This window comes from Anomalospiza imberbis, chromosome 1 (genome assembly GCF_031753505.1).
Source record: "Anomalospiza imberbis isolate Cuckoo-Finch-1a 21T00152 chromosome 1, ASM3175350v1, whole genome shotgun sequence".
In the NCBI taxonomy this organism is placed as follows: Eukaryota; Metazoa; Chordata; class Aves; order Passeriformes; family Viduidae; genus Anomalospiza; species Anomalospiza imberbis.
This window is the reverse complement of record NC_089681.1, coordinates 90,692,383-90,710,304: the sequence shown is the minus strand read 5'-3', so window position 1 is coordinate 90,710,304 and position 17,922 is coordinate 90,692,383. Positions and strand designations below refer to the sequence as shown.

General features: G+C 38.1%; 1 protein-coding gene across 1 annotated transcript in view; it reads left to right on the top strand.

Annotated features, from left to right (window-relative positions):
* KIF13A (kinesin family member 13A) overlaps positions 1-17,922 on the top strand; it is a 106,032-nt gene that overhangs the window by 86,778 nt on the left and 1,332 nt on the right. Inside the window, exons 26-39 of the mRNA XM_068199817.1 lie at positions 678-716; positions 2,004-2,103; positions 2,196-2,322; positions 3,341-3,396; positions 4,528-4,652; positions 5,674-5,850; positions 6,243-6,335; positions 7,171-7,323; positions 7,731-7,808; positions 8,320-8,367; positions 8,832-8,943; positions 9,878-10,029; positions 10,594-10,677; positions 16,003-17,104. Of these exons, the coding sequence (XP_068055918.1) occupies positions 678-716; positions 2,004-2,103; positions 2,196-2,322; positions 3,341-3,396; positions 4,528-4,652; positions 5,674-5,850; positions 6,243-6,335; positions 7,171-7,323; positions 7,731-7,808; positions 8,320-8,367; positions 8,832-8,943; positions 9,878-10,029; positions 10,594-10,677; positions 16,003-17,104 (2,446 nt within the window). The remainder of the gene's footprint in view (positions 1-677; positions 717-2,003; positions 2,104-2,195; positions 2,323-3,340; positions 3,397-4,527; positions 4,653-5,673; positions 5,851-6,242; positions 6,336-7,170; positions 7,324-7,730; positions 7,809-8,319; positions 8,368-8,831; positions 8,944-9,877; positions 10,030-10,593; positions 10,678-16,002; positions 17,105-17,922) is intronic.

The following is a 17,922-nucleotide window of genomic DNA, read 5'->3' as shown; positions in this document are numbered from 1 at the left end:
GAGATGATGAAAGTTGAGGAGGGGAAAAAGCAAAAAAAAAAAAAAAAAAAAAAAAATTATTAGAGAAAATGTAGTGAGATACTATTTAGTTTTTTCAAAAAGCACCAAGTTGTTACTTGATAAGAATAAAAAACAGTCATCACTGAATGTGAAAGGGCTATTCCACATAGCCAAGGAAGTCCTTAAGAAGCATAAATGATTTCAGCTGATACTGGACAAATTAATATTGGAAATAAAACATGATTTGAACAGTGGTAGCAAAGAACAAGTGGAATATGCCACTCAGGGAAGCAAGGTGCCTTTTGTCAGAAGGTTTGCATTCAGTTCCACAAATAATTCTAACCTTGGATACAGATGAAACTGTAAAATTTGAGATTAGTAATCTGCTTGCCCAGTCATTTTTCTGGCACTGGATTCTGTGGTGATTTTAATTATTTTATTTTTTAATAAACATATTCACTAATACTCAAATCATGGCTGACCTGCTACAGTCTAATGAAGAAAAAAATCTTTCTACCTCTAATAAGACTAGTTATTTGAGTGCTGTGATTTTAACATTTTACAAGTTTGTGGCAGAAATGAAATGTTGGTATTCATGTTTTGGGTTATTTCTGTGGATTTCTGTTGAATGAAATGCATGGGTTTTGTGTTTTACAAAATGTATTTTCTCCTACCAGAAGGAGGAGGATGATGGTGGTGATATGGATAGTTACCAGGTATTGCTGCTCTTGCTGTCAATCCTGTGGCATGGGGCACAGCTAATGCTAATGGCCAGCAACTCTCAAATGAACAAGCAAAAGCAGCTTTGAAATACACACGTGCTGTGCATTTTAGAGGCTACCTGGGCTATAAAACACTGCTATTTCAGTTTACCTTGTGACTTTATACTCTTACAGTGTCCTTTCTTCTCTAGTACTCTGCAGTCAGCTCTCCTAACTGGCTACATGAATTGCTATGGGAATAAAAGCTTTGTAACTTTAATTAAGAATTTAAGCAGTTTCTGATGAATATCACAGGGAAAAGAACCAGCAGCTGCAGTCATCTTTTCCAGGCAAATTATGCAGCATAAGATATTTTGTTTGTTTTCTAAAGAAAATACCATAACCTTTTATGTTGTGCAGTTTTCTGAAATGCTTGAGTGAGAGTGGAGGATGTGAATAGGGATAGCTAGAGAAGCTTCAGTGAAGCAATTTCTTTTATCTGCACAAAGACCAACCTTGAACCTGTTTTGCTGTGTGATAAGTCACAATTTAGACAGTGTAACAATAGACTTATTTTAAAAGGTGACAAAGAGTAGAAGAGGAAATCCCCCCCAAAGTAAAATAAATTTCAGATTTCTACATAGAAGACTTTTTTCTAATAGGCAGTCCAACAGAAGTAAAACCAGTTAGGTGAGAATGCTGACATCCCTTAAAATTATGTGTTAAGTTTCCTCGCAATCTCAAAAATATAATTTAAGGTACTAACTTCTTGCAGGCTGTTTTTGCGCTTCCTGACATATCACAGAGAAGAACCTACCAGATTTTCTGTGATACCACTAAGCATGATTGCATGATGGGTTTTGTTTGCATGAGAAATCTTTTAATTGCACTGATAGCAGCTGCTAGCAATGGAATTTTGTGCAGGTTTGAGGGCGTACTGACCTGTCTAATCTTCAGGAGAATTTATGATCAACTGATGGTACTAGGTTTTCCTCTTCCATATGCTATTCAAAAGATTGATTGCCACCTCTATGAGTAATTAGCCCATGGTGTATAATCTGTTCAATAGCAGAGGCAGTCACGTTTTCTTTTCTCCTGTTGAAATCTGAGACTTAAAAGCAAATAAACTTCCCTTCATGGGCGATGAGGTACTTAATCAGTGTGCATGTCATTCAGGGGAAAAAAGTTTTCTGCGTCGTGCAAGCCATTTAATATAAATTCTGATTAAATTACCACAAAATTTACCGCCCTTTTATTCTTACCCACATAGTCTAGTGACTTCCTTCTCTATTTCCATGTTAGGAAGAAGATTTGAACTGTGTACGAGAAAGGTGGTCTGATGCATTAATAAAACGCAGAGAATACTTAGATGAGCAGATCCAAAAGATCAGCAACAAACAAGGTTTGCAGCTTGAAGTCTCTGTCATAAGTACTTTATGCCCTATACCACAAAAAGGTGTGTCTCATCTGTAATCCTAATCTCTTCCACCATAGAAAAATCTGAGGATGATGTAGAACGAGAAGCCCGGCTGGTGGAACAGTGGGTAGGGCTGACGGAAGAGAGGAATGCAGTGTTTGTTCCAGCACCAGGCAGTGGAATTCCCGGTGCCCCAGCAAATTGGTATGTTCAGAAAAGCCACTGGAGTTGCCAGCTTTTTGTACATAAACTGTGCATGCTGCAGGGTACAAATCTAAGGATGTTTTGGAGTTTCCTGTGTTCTCCTGTGATACTACAAACTGCATTCAGCTGACAGAAAGTTTAGAAGGTCAGGTGCTGTTCTGAATGTAAGAAAGGTTTGCTTAGCTAAGATATTACATAGAGTAACTTTGAAATAGCTTTCAATGTTTGAAAATCACCTTTGAATATAATATAGTATTTTGCAACTTTATACAGTTGAGAAAACTATCCAGTAGTTTGATTCCTTTCAGAAAAGGAGTGATTGAAAAACGAATGGTAGAACACATTATAATGTCATTGATAAAGGGTGGAGAGGGAAGAAACTGATTTCAAAGGATGTTTGTTTCATCTGAATTTGTAATATATTTCTCTTTAGTTTCATTTAAATTTGTGTTTTAAGATCTTTGGAGCTGACCTGCAAAAATGAAGAATGCAACATGTTAGGTTTGGGAAAGTATGGACAAGAAATACTCCTCTAATCAAGTGTACACTAATGTCTCCAATAGTACTTGGGGAATAATGTAGCAGTACTCTTTTCTTGCTGTTTTTCCCCTTATCCACCTGAAGCGTGCTGTGGACATATAGTTAAAAGTGTGTTTATGGATATTATGAGTGCCAGTAGTTGCATATCCAGTTCTTTGGAAGGTTGCTGACCTTAATGTGTGAGATGACTACAACCAGTTAACTTCATAAGGAGCAGAACAGGATGTTTAGAACTCTGGTCCTCATAGTAACTGCCACATGCTGTGTGGTGTGAATTGAGTTTTGGCAAAGCTCTAGATTTAGCTCTGCATGAGCTAATAAAATGCTGTCTGTGCCACACAGGCATTCAGAATAGCCATCAGAATGTTGACAGCTTTAGCCATTGGTTACAGTAAATGAATATTGCATGGAGAGCTGTTTGCCCAAATTAGCTTAGGTATGAATTTGCCTTTTTTGTTACCATTTTGTTTTGTTTTAGGATTCCACCTGCAGGAATGGAAACACATATACCTGTCCTCTTCCTTGATCTGAATGGTATGTTGTAAAAGGAGATTAAGAAATTTGTGGAGGGGGAAATAGGGGTTATTTTGGGTCAATAAATGGTTAAATGGAAAATTGGACTTGAAAGGTGTAAGAAATCAAACAAGTCCTGGCAATGACACTGTCTGATATGGCTTGTAAAGCACTTTTTCTTCTGGTTGTGTATGTTGGCATAATTAAGCACAATTATTTTAGAATAAGGATGAAAGTCTGGGAACACGGGAGTATAGTGATGGGCTGTACAACAGAAAATACTGTAAGAAAGGAAACTTAGTTTGAATCAAACAGCAGATGAGGAAATCCTGTAAGTGTTTTGATGTACAAATTCACATGTCATTAAGGCATTAATAGAGACTCTCCCACTGCTTTCAGAGCTCCTTCCACTGGCATTTCTGTAGAGTTTTAAACAGCTCATTTAATGAAGACTGTGTTAGGGCTATAATGAGCTTTTTTTACAGAATCTAAGACTTCCCCCTTTGAAGGTATTTAGTTCTAAATGCAAGGAGAATATTGATATATATGCTTAAGACACAGATATACAGTCTAAGTAGCAAGAGACTAGAGGTATCTCCACATTTAAGGACTGTTTGGGAAACAAGTCTAATTATAAACCTGATCATAAAGCACAAGAGGATCTATAGGCCTTATCACATCCAGCACTGGAGTGGATTATTTATATAGGCAATGCATCAAAACCTGCTTTAGCAGATACTTTTGGAAAGTGAAATACCCTCTTCCTTCATCTGTGATCACAAGGAATAGTTTATTTGTTTTGGTTTGGTTTTTTTTTTTGTTTTTTTGAGGTTTTTTTGGTGTTTTTTTGGTGTTTTTTTTTTTTTTTACTATCAGCAGAGATTAGCAGACAAAAGGTCAAATCAAATAGGATATTTAAATAGGCTTATTGTGTCATTGCACACCTTTTGTTTGTTTAGCTAAAAGCGTAATGTAGCCAGAACTGCTATTCTCAATTTCTTTTGTATGCTGAAATCATCTTCAAAATGCTGCATAGTACTAAGGATTTAATGTAATATGCAATATGAGTAGGCCTTTATTACAACTTTGCCTCTATATATTCATATCCTTTGGTATAAAACTATTTCATTCTTTGCACATTTGTTTCATTAGCTGATGACCTCAGTGCCAATGAACAACTTATAGGTCCCCATGCATCAGGAGTTAACTCAATACTACCAAAGGAGCATGGGAGCCCATTCTTTTATCTGCCGATCATAAAACACAGTGATGATGAGGTAAATTGTTAGCAAGCCTCCTTTTTGACAACTCTAGCTTGTGTAAATGCTTTCTTCTTATGTTTTATTTCCTACTTCTATGTATTTAATTATTATTATTATTATTATTACCTTTTTGTCTTAGAAGTACCATCTGTATCTAGTGCTGCCTTTATTTTCTGGCCTATTTATTTAGAATTTACGAGGATATGACTTGTTAGCTCTTTTGCGTTAATTCAGAGATGACAAGTCTTAACTCTTGGCAAAGAATAATTCAACTGCCTGACTCAAAATCTCTTTTCCTGCTTTCCTCACCCCTTCATCATGCCTCTTGCAGGCTCTTAACTCTTCAGAGAAAATGAGGTTTTATTGTATGCACTAGGCAAAGCTTAATACTTAAATAAAAATTATTTCATTTTTAGTACATAATTACTGTTTTTTAAATATATGGTTTGGGAATTGTTGGAAATTAATGGTTCTGAATCCATTTTGGAATTTCTTAACTGATTCCTTCCATGCCCTGCATCTACGCAGGCCATTGTTTAAGAGACTCTTTCCAGAATAAAGAGGACACCAAAGCTGGGGGGAAGGCAGAGGGAAGGAAAAAAAATACTACAGAATGGGTGCAGGTTTATTCTGTCTGGGCTGTTAACCTAATCCAACACAGATGGAAGATTTTACATTGAAATTAATGCACTTCTAATATAGTAGCAGTAGGATTTGTATTCCTTCATCCAGTCCTTCTTCTGCTTTCCTTTCTGTCTCCAGCCATGTGAAAACTTCCTTTTGGGGCAGAGTTTGCAAGTGCAGGGATTGTGATCATAATTATTTTCCCCAGAATCTTAACACCTCTTTTATGATTCTTCTGATAAATTCCTTACTATGAAAAGGAGGTTTGACTCCACTTTGTTCAATGATGGTGATTTTTCTCTTATTAAGGAATTGTTTTACTTCATGTTAAATCATTGTAAATTATACCTTTTGTTAGAATAAAAGAATCTTTGATTTCCCTTTCCTTCTTCCACTTAATTTGTCTGCATAGGTTTCAGCCACTGCTGCCTGGGACTCTTCTGTCCATGATTCAGTGCACCTCAATAGGGTAACTCCTCAAAATGAGAGAATTTACTTGATAGTGAAGACTACTGTGCAGCTCAGTCACCCTGCTGCAATGGAACTGGTATTGCGCAAAAGGATTGCAGCCAACATTTATAACAAGCAGGTAATGAGTTTATATGTTCTTTTATTCTTTGTTTTTTTCATATTCTTAATTTAATGAATATGTTTTCTTAGCTGTTTACTTAATTTTTTGAGTCTGGTCTCCCTAGTTCTTACGAGAGAGAAATGAAAGCTAGATGTTTATAGGTTGCAGTGAAGCTGTGTACTGGTATATTTCTTTGAGCTGTCCATTTTTCAACTGATTGAATTTAGTAGCATTGTATACGGAGCACAGTGCTGTAAAGAGTGCTTAAAATATCATAAATACTAAAAAAAATAATTTAATAAATTATGGTTCTGATTGGCTTCATAATCAGATTTTTCATTGCAACTTTTTACTTCTTAGGATGTCATAAATATTATCAAAACAGTAACTGAAAATTACTTTCTTTCTAGAGTTTTACCCAGAGCCTGAAAAGGAGAATATCCTTGAAAAATATATATTATGCCTGTGGAGTGACTTATGAAATAGTATCCAATATACCAAAGGTAAATCATACTGTATTTCTATGGCAAATTCACAACAATCAGCAGAATTGACCTACTGCATTGGGTGATACTGATCAGAAAGTAAATGTCCTGCTTTGCTGGTATGAGGCAGGTTGCCAAAGTGGATATACTGAAGTTCAGTGTGAGATCATGTTTCTTTAAATAGTTGAAAACTGTGGGGATTTTATTTTCTCTTCTACTGTGTTTAACTAAGTTCTTGTAGTAGAGTTATTTTTGAAGGCCCATTAGCTTAAAATCTACAGGGAAAATACAGCAGGTACTCAGAGGAAGGTTCAGGTTTGTGAAAACAGAATAGCTGGGAATCTGAGTTCACAGGAATACAAATTACTTTTTATAGAAAAAAGTGTGTATTAGTTGTAGATGTTCTATAAAATTTATTTTAAAAGTAAACAAACTGGACAAATTAAAACATAGTCTTGAAACCCTATAATTGTCACTTTGTTGCAGTACTACTTAAATTTTAAACTCTAGGGAAATCACAGCATATTTTAAGATTTGGGAAGGAAATTACATTTCCTTGCCTAGAAAGTTGTCATTAGTTGAGCCTTACATACACAATTTCAGGTTATATATGCATTATTTCTAGAAGTGCATTTACTACAGCAAATGCTCAAAACTTCTTCTAAGCTTGATCTCTTCAGCATCATTTCCATCTCTATAGAACAACCCTGGATCATTGACTGTAATTAGGTTTGCTGATTAAGTTTAAGATGCCCAAATCAAATTATTTTCTGGATTGAACTGGTCTAAAAAAGCGAGCTAAAACAATTGGCTTTCCTTTTTGAAACCTTTAATGGTGTAACTTCTACTTTAGGCTACAGAAGAAATTGAGGATCGTGAGACCTTAGCACTGATGGCTGCAAGGAGTGAGAACGAGGGCACGTCCGATGGCGAAACCTACATTGAGAAATACACACGTGGAGTGCTGCAAGTGGAGAACATTCTGAGCCTTGAGCGGCTAAGACAGGCAAGGAAGAGGCATTGCTTGCACCCTTTGCACTGGATTATGAGAGTTCAAGAAGAGATGACTGATTTTTTAAAAATACCGTGTTGCTTTTTTTTTTTCAGTTGGGTGTTTTTTTAGAGATTATTGGACAGATAAATTTAAGATGAAGTTAGTTCTGTGAAATACAAATTTCCAGAGGTGGTGGATGTAATAACTAAAGCTGGCAATGACTCAGAACCTGAACAAGCAAAGGCTAAAGAAGGAATTTCAGACAGAAGCTTTGGTGGTTGTGTGTGCAAATTAAGATTTGTGAATGCAAGCCCTGATTGCTGCTGTTAGCTGCACTGAAAAAATGTCCCTATCCTGCTTGCTCAGGTCTCCTGAGGAGACCATGGCCTTGCTGTTAGTGTTTTGTTCTCTTTACACAGGCAGTCACTGTCAAAGAGGCTCTCTCCACCAAAGCCAGGAACATCCGCAGGAGCATCAGCACTCCGAATGTGCACAACGTAAGGACCCTTCATCGTTAGCACTGATGGGGCAGGGGCTGCTGTCTGTGTGCTGATGTAATGCTTGCACAATGGGATATGGTAAAAATTGCTCTGTTCTGGGATTAACCTGCCTGTGGGGAAGTGGCCATGAAGTGAAACCCCCTCCCCAAAACTGTCCGTCCTAGTAGATAATGAAGTTAACAGGGAAGAGGGAGGGTTGGTTGAAACTCTTCTCCTTTTACAAGGAAATCCTTTTGGGACATAGTTCAGGATAACAGCTGCCCTGATTGAGATTACTTTTACCTCCAAGTCCCTTTAACTTTTTTCATGGTATAAGGAGTAGTTTCCATTTTATGTGTTCTCTCATGCAGAACTTAGCAGAAACTTAGATGTCTTTATACATAATCTGGTCTGAAAAGAGAGAGCAAAACAGTTATTAGGACTAAATGATCATAGTGTTTCCTCAAGGTTTTATATCTTACAAATAAAAGGTAGGCATTTTGTCATTCTGTCTCTTGGTGTCCTGTAGGTGTCCTGTAGTCGACTGGATCTTTCTGCCTGCGATGAAGATGACAAGGTATGAAAATGTAGCAACAAACAGTTCACATTCCCGGATTTCCCATCCCCACCAGAAGCAAGATGTGTTTGAGAACTGGGGCGAAAAAAAAGGAAAATAGAGATAGTATTTTCCTTTAATAGTGTTTAAAGCAGTTGATTTACATAATATATCTTCAAAGTTCTGCACCCATTACATATAAATTTGCATTAAACCTTATTGTCCTTCTCTGCTTTTCATATTAGAATTATATAAACTGATATGTAAGAAACAGAAAGAGCAAAACTTTAACTATTTCTCTGACCAGCTAATTACATTTTAAACAATGCATTTCTGTGTGACAGGAAAATTGTCTGAAGTCAGTAATTGAGAGCTTTGGTTTGTGGGGTTTGGTTGACTCTTAAAAAAACCACCTGAGTTTACCTATTGTTTTTTTCCACATTTGCCTGCATCATCATGAAGATTTATGTATTTTTATTTTTTAGGGTTGGTCTGAAAGTCACCTAGATATATCTGACTGTTGTTCCAATTATCAAGATGTATCATGCTATGGTACTTTACCCAGGGAGTCACCTCGCAAGAGCAAAGATGGCAGTGGTGAGATTTCATACATGTAATGACAGTGCTAGTGGATTCTTATTTACTGCATTAAACTGAAAATTAAATTCCCAGTGCTCTTTTCCTAATAAATGTGTTATCCAGCTTCTACTTAAGGAGCTAAACAATCTGGAAATGGGGGAGAAAAGGAGAAATGCATAAGACATCCAGGAAAGAGGGTGAAGAAGAGGGCAGAATGTGCTAAATATAAATCAAAACTGTAGAAGAAAAAAAAAAAAAAAAAAAGAAAACACCCAAAGTAAAACATCACACACACACACAAAAGAACAAAATGCAACTGCTGTTATTTTATGAATTTGAAGATGCTTTTTTTAAAGTGGGAAGCATCCTTAGACAGGTTCTTTACATGATATGTGGATATTGGCTGTGGCTCCCTGCCAGTGTGTCACAGGTGCCTTGATTCCTTCAGGTCACATTGACCAGGCAGTGCGGGTAGAAATACTGCTGCAATAAAGTGGGACTGGGGGTTTATTCATTGCTTCCTTGCTTATAATTTCCTTTTTGATCATGCTGTCTGTTCTGGATGGCTGGCTTGGTTACAGGGCAGATTTGCAGTCTTGTGGGCAGAGGTCAGGTGAGACACAGGAAGCAAATAGCTTCTCAGTTCTATTTTCAAGGACACTTCCCACTGGTTTTATGACCAAGATGAAAAGGAGAAATTTTGAAGCCTCAAAATGGAAGGGGCAGGTACTGCTGTTCTCTGTTTTCCTTCTGTTTCCAGATTTCTCTGAGCATCTTACCGAGCTCTGCATTATTTCATGCCTAGGCCAGTGGTTAAATACTTAAATACTGACATTTTTCTGTAGCCAGCAACTTTGTCAATTGCATGGCTTAAGCTTTAGTTGTTTTGAAATATGATCTTGCAGTCAGGATATGAAGAACTGAAATACACTATTTTTGCTTTTTTACCTAGGTGTTGTAGCAGAGAATTACCATGCTTTAATGGCCAGCCCTTTTAAAGCATTTTCTCCCCAGCCACCAAAGTTTTTCAAGCCCTTAATGCCAGTGAAAGAGGAGCATAAACAGAAGACCCCACTTGAAAGCCGACCTCTACTTAGTCAAGAGGTAATCTTTGAAAACCACCTGCTTTTTTAAAGGAGATGGAGTGATTTTGTGTACTTGAAAAATCATTTGCATCTGTTGCAATAGAATTTTGCAATTCTCTGGTAAAAGTATTCAGGTCACTCTTTATATCTGGTGGAGTTTTGCTTTTTGGAGTTTTGTTTTTTACCTGAATACAGAGTTTGTGGATTTTGGGGTTTTTTTACTTCTTAGTATGTATTGTCCATTACAGTATACTTCTATTTTAAAGTAGCAGTAGCTACTTTACTACCTTTGCACCTTTTTCTTTTTATTATTCAGTAAAGTGTTGGTGTGTTTTTTTCATAGACAAAACATAATTCTGTGAAACTATTCTGGGGTGGTTATAATTCTGGCCTTTATTCCTCACCCTCAAACTCTGGGAGGAGTGCATGAATTCCCCTACCCATTAACCTGAATTTTGATGTCTGTATGGCCAATGCTGTTTCATCTTCATCACGTCTTCCCACCTTTCTGACTTGGCACCCAGTTAGCAGTGTGGTCAGAGTTGTGGTTTGTGTGATGTGTTGTGTGTCTCAAACTTTGCAGAGCATGCCTCCATCGCAGGTGCACTGTGCTGGCTGTGCTGTGCCTGCAGGAAGCAGGGCCAGCAACATGCCTGAGGAGAAGATTGTAAGTTTTGTACCAGTTCCTGTCTCGAGGCCTGGTGGTGGGCTTGAGGCATTCACACTACTCCAGCAGGAAAAAGAAGTTGTGGAAATAACCACTTGTGACTGATTGTAGGTTATGGTTGTGACAGTTGCTTGCCTGGCTTGCAAATGCATTCTGTCACTGGAACTAACTCTACTGGGGTTTGGTGTTCTGTTTCTGTTTTGTTTTGGGTTTTAATGTTTATATGTCATATGTCTTGTGGGGTGGGGGGAGAGGGGAGGCTGTAGAATTTACAGGGCACAAAAGATCAAGAAAAGGATGGGTTAGTGAGCAATGCTTTTGTCACTCTAATATACCTTGTATGTTACCTAGATTTTGTGACTATACCCCAGAGTAAATGGAATGATCCCATTTGGTGTAAGTAACCGTGCATTTAGGTGTGGGTACACTATAAAAGCTTCTAATTGCCTGACATGGAAGTAATATGACTAAGATTGCTGCTCTTAATTAACCTGCAGCCTGTCTTCATCATAATTCAGGTGGAAATTGAGGTGGAGGGCTTTTGTTTTAATCTTCACTTGCTAAATCCTTTTCTCACTGCTGCTTCAACAAAACGTGTATCATCATTTCTGCTGTATGAACGTTTTGGTTTTGGGGCTGTGGAACATGGCTGCAAATACTTGCTTTAATCAGAGCTTTAGATTTAAAATTCAGAACCTTCAAATTATTTCCTAAGTCCTGTGGGACGGTTTTCCACAAAATCCTAGTGATGGGCTCTGCTATTCAACAGTTATCTTCATTCCTACCACATAGCCAAGCCATTAAAAAACTTGTTCTGGATTTCTAATGCTGTTTTGTAACTTGTTAGACCAAAGTATCCTGAGTGTTCTGGTTTATATATTTGAAGCGTGGCTGCTGGGCTTGGGTGGCAGCTGTTTTATTCTTGATCATGTTAATTTTCCATAAGGTAGCTGATGTGCTGACTCGCACTGAGGCACTGATACAAATAGCATGAAGGTATTTGGAAGAAAAAAATCTTCTAGTTGAAAAAGCATCCCTTGGAAAATAAATTGTTACAAAACTTTCCATAGCAATTTGAGGGTAGTTTTAATCCCTTGAGTGAAAACAAAGTCCCACCCCATGCATGCCCTGATTTAACCCAGGCATTTGCCTGTGCTGCTTTCCACAGATACACAGAAGCTTTCAGAGCTAGGAAAGGGCAACAGCCTGCCACCAGGCTTTGCCAACTAGAAGGGATCTAATTCACTGAACACTGTAAACCTGCTGTAGCCAAATGAACCATAAAAAGAGGTGTTCTTTCAGTTCTCAGCTGCTTGACTCGTACTGACTTCTCCCTTGTATCAACACAGCTTTTTGTTTGGTTGCATAGGAAGTCAGATCAAGGGAACTGATCCGCCCAGGTGATGGCTTGACTACCATGGAGTTTTTCATTTGGATCTAGTCCTCTGTCTGATGACTTTTTACACCCTTGAGTGTCCTGGAGAGATAGGCAAGAAGTAGCAGTTGCTAGTGGGGAAGAGGTTGACACAGCTGCTTTTTGTAGCCCTGACAGCCTAGGGTGTTGTGTTTAGCAAGTGATGTTTCTGGGGGTTTTATTGCTTTAGGAAAGAAGTCTTCGTAGGAAGTAGGCTTCTCAGACTACCCCATTTTTCAGAGCTGCAGTGAGCCCTGTATTTTAACTAGGCTGAAGTATTCCAATATTCAAAACATATCTGCCAAAGGAAGGGGGAAGAAAAAGCAGGTAACGAAAAATATTTTTTTATTCAGTTGGCCTGAAATAGAGCATTCAACCTGAAATTTCAGAGACTACTTACACATGCTTGATATTGCAGCTATATCAAAACAGCATGATATAGGGGCATGTTCTATATAATATAGGAATACAGTGACTTATGTTAAGGTCTGATTAATTGTTTTCCTATTAAGTGTATTTAAATACTGCCAGCAATTAACATGTTTAAGGGAGGGTTTGCTAAGAGGAAACCCTTCTAGTGGGCAGTAAAAATTGAGGCATCTGTGGTGCAACCACTGATTTTTAAATTAGTAAAATGGGAACTAACTTGTTGAGGTTACTTGAGAGGTGTAATGTAGGGACTTGAAAATGCATATGCAAAGCAGGTGTAGGGAAGCTGCTCTGTGCTCCTGCTTATTTTGCTTCTTTACTGCTAGAACGTGATGTATAGTCTTGTCTCATTAGTTCTTGCTGTTATGGTCTTTCTGTTACCAGTTCTTAAATCTGCTTTTCATTATAGTCATTTTGTTACATCCCAGGGAAGTTGCTGAAGTTTCTTAACCAGTGTTTCAAAGATTTTATCTTTATTTATACCAGTAGCCTGAGCTGTATGAGGCACCTTCGTTCTTTTTTCCCCATCTCACATCCACAGAAATCTGAAAAACTCTGATATTGCTTTGTTTCTGGAATTTCCCAGTCAGGAAACTTAAGATGAGCTCTGTAAGGAAATATGTCTTGTCCCCACCAAGGGCATCTTTTGTTTGTCACAAGGTGATGTCTCTTCACCTATTCACAGCATTTTTCATAGCCCATGTTCTAGTAAGAAAACTGGTTCTCTGTAGCTTAGCTTTTATAATTACGATGACAGATAACCCTGAAATGGCACATGACTGACACTGTGGTTACTTGTTTGGCCTTTCCTAATCACTCACCAATGTCTGTATGTCTGTAGAGCCATTTCTCAGTTACAGCCTCTTATCCAGTCTGATTCTGAACAGGGAAACCACCAAGGTGGGGTTTTTTCAGTCAAATGAGGAATCTTGCAAGTTTCAAAGGAGACATAAAGAACTCGTATAAAAATACCTTTTGGTCTGAAGGGGACATTTAGCTAGTATCTACTAGAAATACTTCCTTCATTAAATATTTTTAGTTTGGAGTTTGTATATAATCTTCATCTTCAAAAAGTGTATTAGATAAATCCTTAGTTTTTAATGATTAAAAAAAACAAACTATAAGGTTCTGCATAGAACAAAACTTAGTTTTGCAAAAGTAAAATTGGTAAAAGGGAAGAAGTAAGCAGAATGATTGAGAAAACATCCCTCAGAGATGAGCAACTGGTATCCTGCAATATGCAAAAAAGATGCTTTGCATAAGGCTTTAGTGCTTGGAAGGATATTTGTACTCTCAACAAAGGAAGTATTAATTTTTTCTTTACTTCTAAAGGAACTGTGGATTTCAGATGTAAGTAGCAAGATTTTCAACAGTATAAATAATACTCAGTAGTCTTACATGACATTTTATAACACTATTGCTCCTCTTCAGAGAAATAAATAATTGCAAATTAAAGCCTTCATCCAAATTCTGTATGAGAAATAACTCTGAAAGAGTGCTGTGAAAATTAGAAAGCAAAGGATATCAAGCCTTTACTTGAGCAAATATTAATAATCTGAAATGTGGTTGGATTTGTCAGATATACTTAGACAAGTAGAAATGTCCTGTTCAGATACCGATAGCTGTGCCAACAAAGAATTAATAGTATTGAAAATCTTGAGTCATCTTAAAAGGCTATCCTGCATAGATAATACTGAATTATATTTCCTATGAGTTTGAACATGGTGAGAATGGACATGAGACCTTGTTGCAGATAAGGGCTGTCTGACAAATGGGGAGAGGCTGGAATATCTGGAGCTGTTCAGCCTTAAGGAGACCAGTCAGAGGGGCATCTTATCAATATATAAAAACACCTGATGGGCCAAGGCAGAGTCTTTTCAGCAGTGTCCAGTGACAGGACATGAGGCAAATCAAAACACATGAGATTCCATCTGACCACAAGATGGAACAAGAATACACTTTTTCTACTGGGAGGCCGTTCAAACACTGGAATGAGTTGTGCAGAAAGGTTGTAGAGATCTCAGAATCCACCCAGCTGGGCACTGTCTTGGACAACCTGCTCTGGCTGACTCAGCTTGAGCAGAGGGAGATTGGCCTAATTGACATCAAGAGGTGCCTTCCAATCCAAACAATTCTGTGATTATTCTGACATGGGCAAACTGAGCAAATCTGTTTCCTGTCTGAGCATTGGAATTTTTGTTATACAAACTTATTTTGAGCAGTCTTGGCTATTTTGAAGTGAGGAAACATTTTCAAGATGATGTTTAAACTGATGTGTTGGCACTCTGTGGTCATCTGGTTAACTGTTCTGCTTTTCCTTTTACATTGGTGAATCACAGCAGGTGTCTGAAAGCATCCAGGTACTTCAGATATCACACAGGATCTGCCTTGATCAGAATTTGAAATCTGTGATGCAGATAAAGGAACTGAGAAATAATGGGGGCTACCATTTCTTTAAAGGACTTCAACAGTTTTCATTTTTCCTAAAATACAATTATTTCTAGTAGAAATTTCCTGTAAACTAACCATTTTTACTATATATGTGTGAGTATACATATACCTATGTTTATACCTGCATATATATGTGTAAATGAAGACATGTATGTACATAAAAAAGGAAGTACTTAAAAAAGCATCCATGTGGAGTCCTGCCTGCAGTATTTTATCTTGGAGGAGCAGCCCTACCATGTTGCCAGAGTCTTTCTCAGATTCATCTTTCCAGACTGAAGTTCTCAGCTTCAGGTGGATTCTGTGAAAGCCACATATGTGGTCTGGTCACAGTGGATCCCCACACATCACCAAGGGGAAATTCAGGGAGGCACCTCCAAATTCTATTCTGCAAGGGTGATTAGTGTCACCTATTTCCCTCCAAACACGTACATGTCTGCATACAAATGCTTCCTTGAAGATTTGCTGTAATATTTGATCTTTTTGCTTGTATATGCAAACATTCTGAACATGTTCAGCTGTGATAGCCAGGGTAAGCAAATTTATTTAGCCTCGCTGATATCAGGTTAATAGAAGATCCCACTGTGCAAGGTTTTTAATCATCCCAAAGTTTTTAATAACCTGTATTGCAGCAGGGACTTTTTAAGGCCTTTACCATTCATATTTATGTTTATCTTGTTAGGTAGTGAATTAACTCTACAAAATACCTTCAGTAGGTTTAATTAGTCTAAATGATGGGGGGGAAAAAAGTTTGTGTATGAAAATACGTAGCTTTTTAATAACTTTCAATATAAACTATTGATTTATATCTTCTAAACTATTTAGAATTTATTTTCTAAAAATTGAATTGCTCAGTGTAGATAGGATACATTCCCAACAGCTCTTTTCAATGGTGTCTTCCATTCTTCAGAATAAAGAATATTAAAGGTATATATTTCTCTATGCTCAGAAAGGAAAAAATCAAGGATGGTTAGTTTATTTTGGAAACCTCACTGTCAAAGGTTCCTAATCCTAATTCCTCTTCTCATTTGCAGGACTCCGAGGAGGAAGACAATGAGTTGGAGGCCATTGATAAGAAACTGATAAGTCCACAAAGTTTTCAAAATTTCCGGCCGTACGTACCAGAGGAGTTTGCTGACTTCAGTATTTACAATGCTAGCCTGGAGAACAGGGAGTGGTTTTCCTCTAAATCAGACTTCATGAGCTCACGTGTTCTTGAGAAAGAGGTGTCCCGCAGCCCCACCACTAGCAGCATCACTAGTGGCTACTTCTCCCACAGTGCCTCTAATGCCACCCTGTCTGACATGCTTGTTCCCTGTAGTGATAGCACAGACCAGCTAGCCAGTCACTCCAAGGAGTTGGACTCTAGTGATCCCTCAGGATCATCCCTTGCACATGATTTAAGATCTTCTTTGAACAAGGAATGTCGAGAATCAGAAAAGGAGTTAGTGAGAGAGAAGTTACCTGTGGTACCACTGAAAGGAAACAGTGCCTTAACAGAGCAAGTACCACTGTCATTCAGTGCCACTGACAGAGACTCTCAGCAGTTACCCAGAGCTGGATCCCTCTCGGCTCTAAGTTTCTTGGATGGCAAAAACACCATTGAATTTTCAGCATGCGAGGTGACAGTTGAGCACACGATGGACGTTCTGGAAGATCACTCCTTTACTGAGTTCATGGGTGTTGAAGATGGGAAGGACTTTGACCATTCAACAGCTCCACAATCGTGTTCCCTTCTGTCCTCTAATGGAGCGAGCACCTCGGAGTCACCCCGAGGCCCTGGCAAGGGTCAGGGCCCGTGCACGGGCCAGCAGAGCTCTGCAGCAGCAGCAGCAGGTGACAACTGGCTTGAGGATGCCATGGAAAGCCCTTTTTGTTCTGGACTGGCGAAAGACACTTCAGATCCTGAGACTTATCCTGATGCTTCCATGGACGATTTTATTATGAAGGACCATTTGGATGGTTCTGATTGTGAAGAAGGAGCTTCTGCAGATCAAGCCAACATCTTGCCGAGCTGGGTGGCCGTGGGCGAGCAAGTCTGTGTTGGAAGTAATAAGATGGGCACAGTGAGATATGTTGGAACAGTGGATTTTTCAGCTGGAATCTGGGTTGGAGTTGAGCTCAATGTTCAGCTGGGTAAGACTAAATGTGTTCTGAGTTATCTATGCAGCTAGTGTGACCAATTTTTAAAGTCATAGTACAATCATTCCTTCCAGTTCAGTCCTGGGAAGTACCTCCAGTTTCATGAAGCTTGGTATGTGATACACCCAATTCTCAGCTTTCTGCTTATAGATGCTCTGATCCATTTTTAATTGTCTAAAAGCTCTGCATTTGCATGTTGTGGTAGCTCCCTGTTGGTACCCATCTGTTTTTACAGCCCAGAGAAACAAGCAAAGCTTAAAATTGGCAGATTTTTTTTAATAAGTGTGCACACATTCATGAACAGTACTAACAGTGTGCATCACTTGTCAGATAGGTTTGCTGTCAGTGACTTTTAGAGATGTATTGTTGTTTTCCACTGGGGAAAGATGAATTCCAGAACACAGGTTTTCTGTTACTTCATTTCAGAGGGGTCAGAAAAAGTCAGTGCTGTGCAAGTGTTAAGAAACTTCTATAGAAATGCTTCAGATAATTTAAAAAGATGTTTTTAGTAGTTTAACAGGTAATATCACTTATGCCCAAAATTTGTCTCCAGCTAAATCTTAAGCTTTGCAAGCAATTGGTTTTGTGGACAGTTTATTTTGCAAAATGAACACATGCTTGGCTTTTTAAACTGTTAGTTAACAAAGCAATATTTTAGAAAAATCATCTTTTTGGTCATGTTTTAAGCCTTCCTTTCCAAGTTTTGTTCTCCCTAGTGTATGGTGAGCATCTGGCTCTGTCAGTCAGCAGGAACAATCTTGACTATTTGACAGATAACTAAAGCTATTCACACTTCAACACCTCAATTGTAT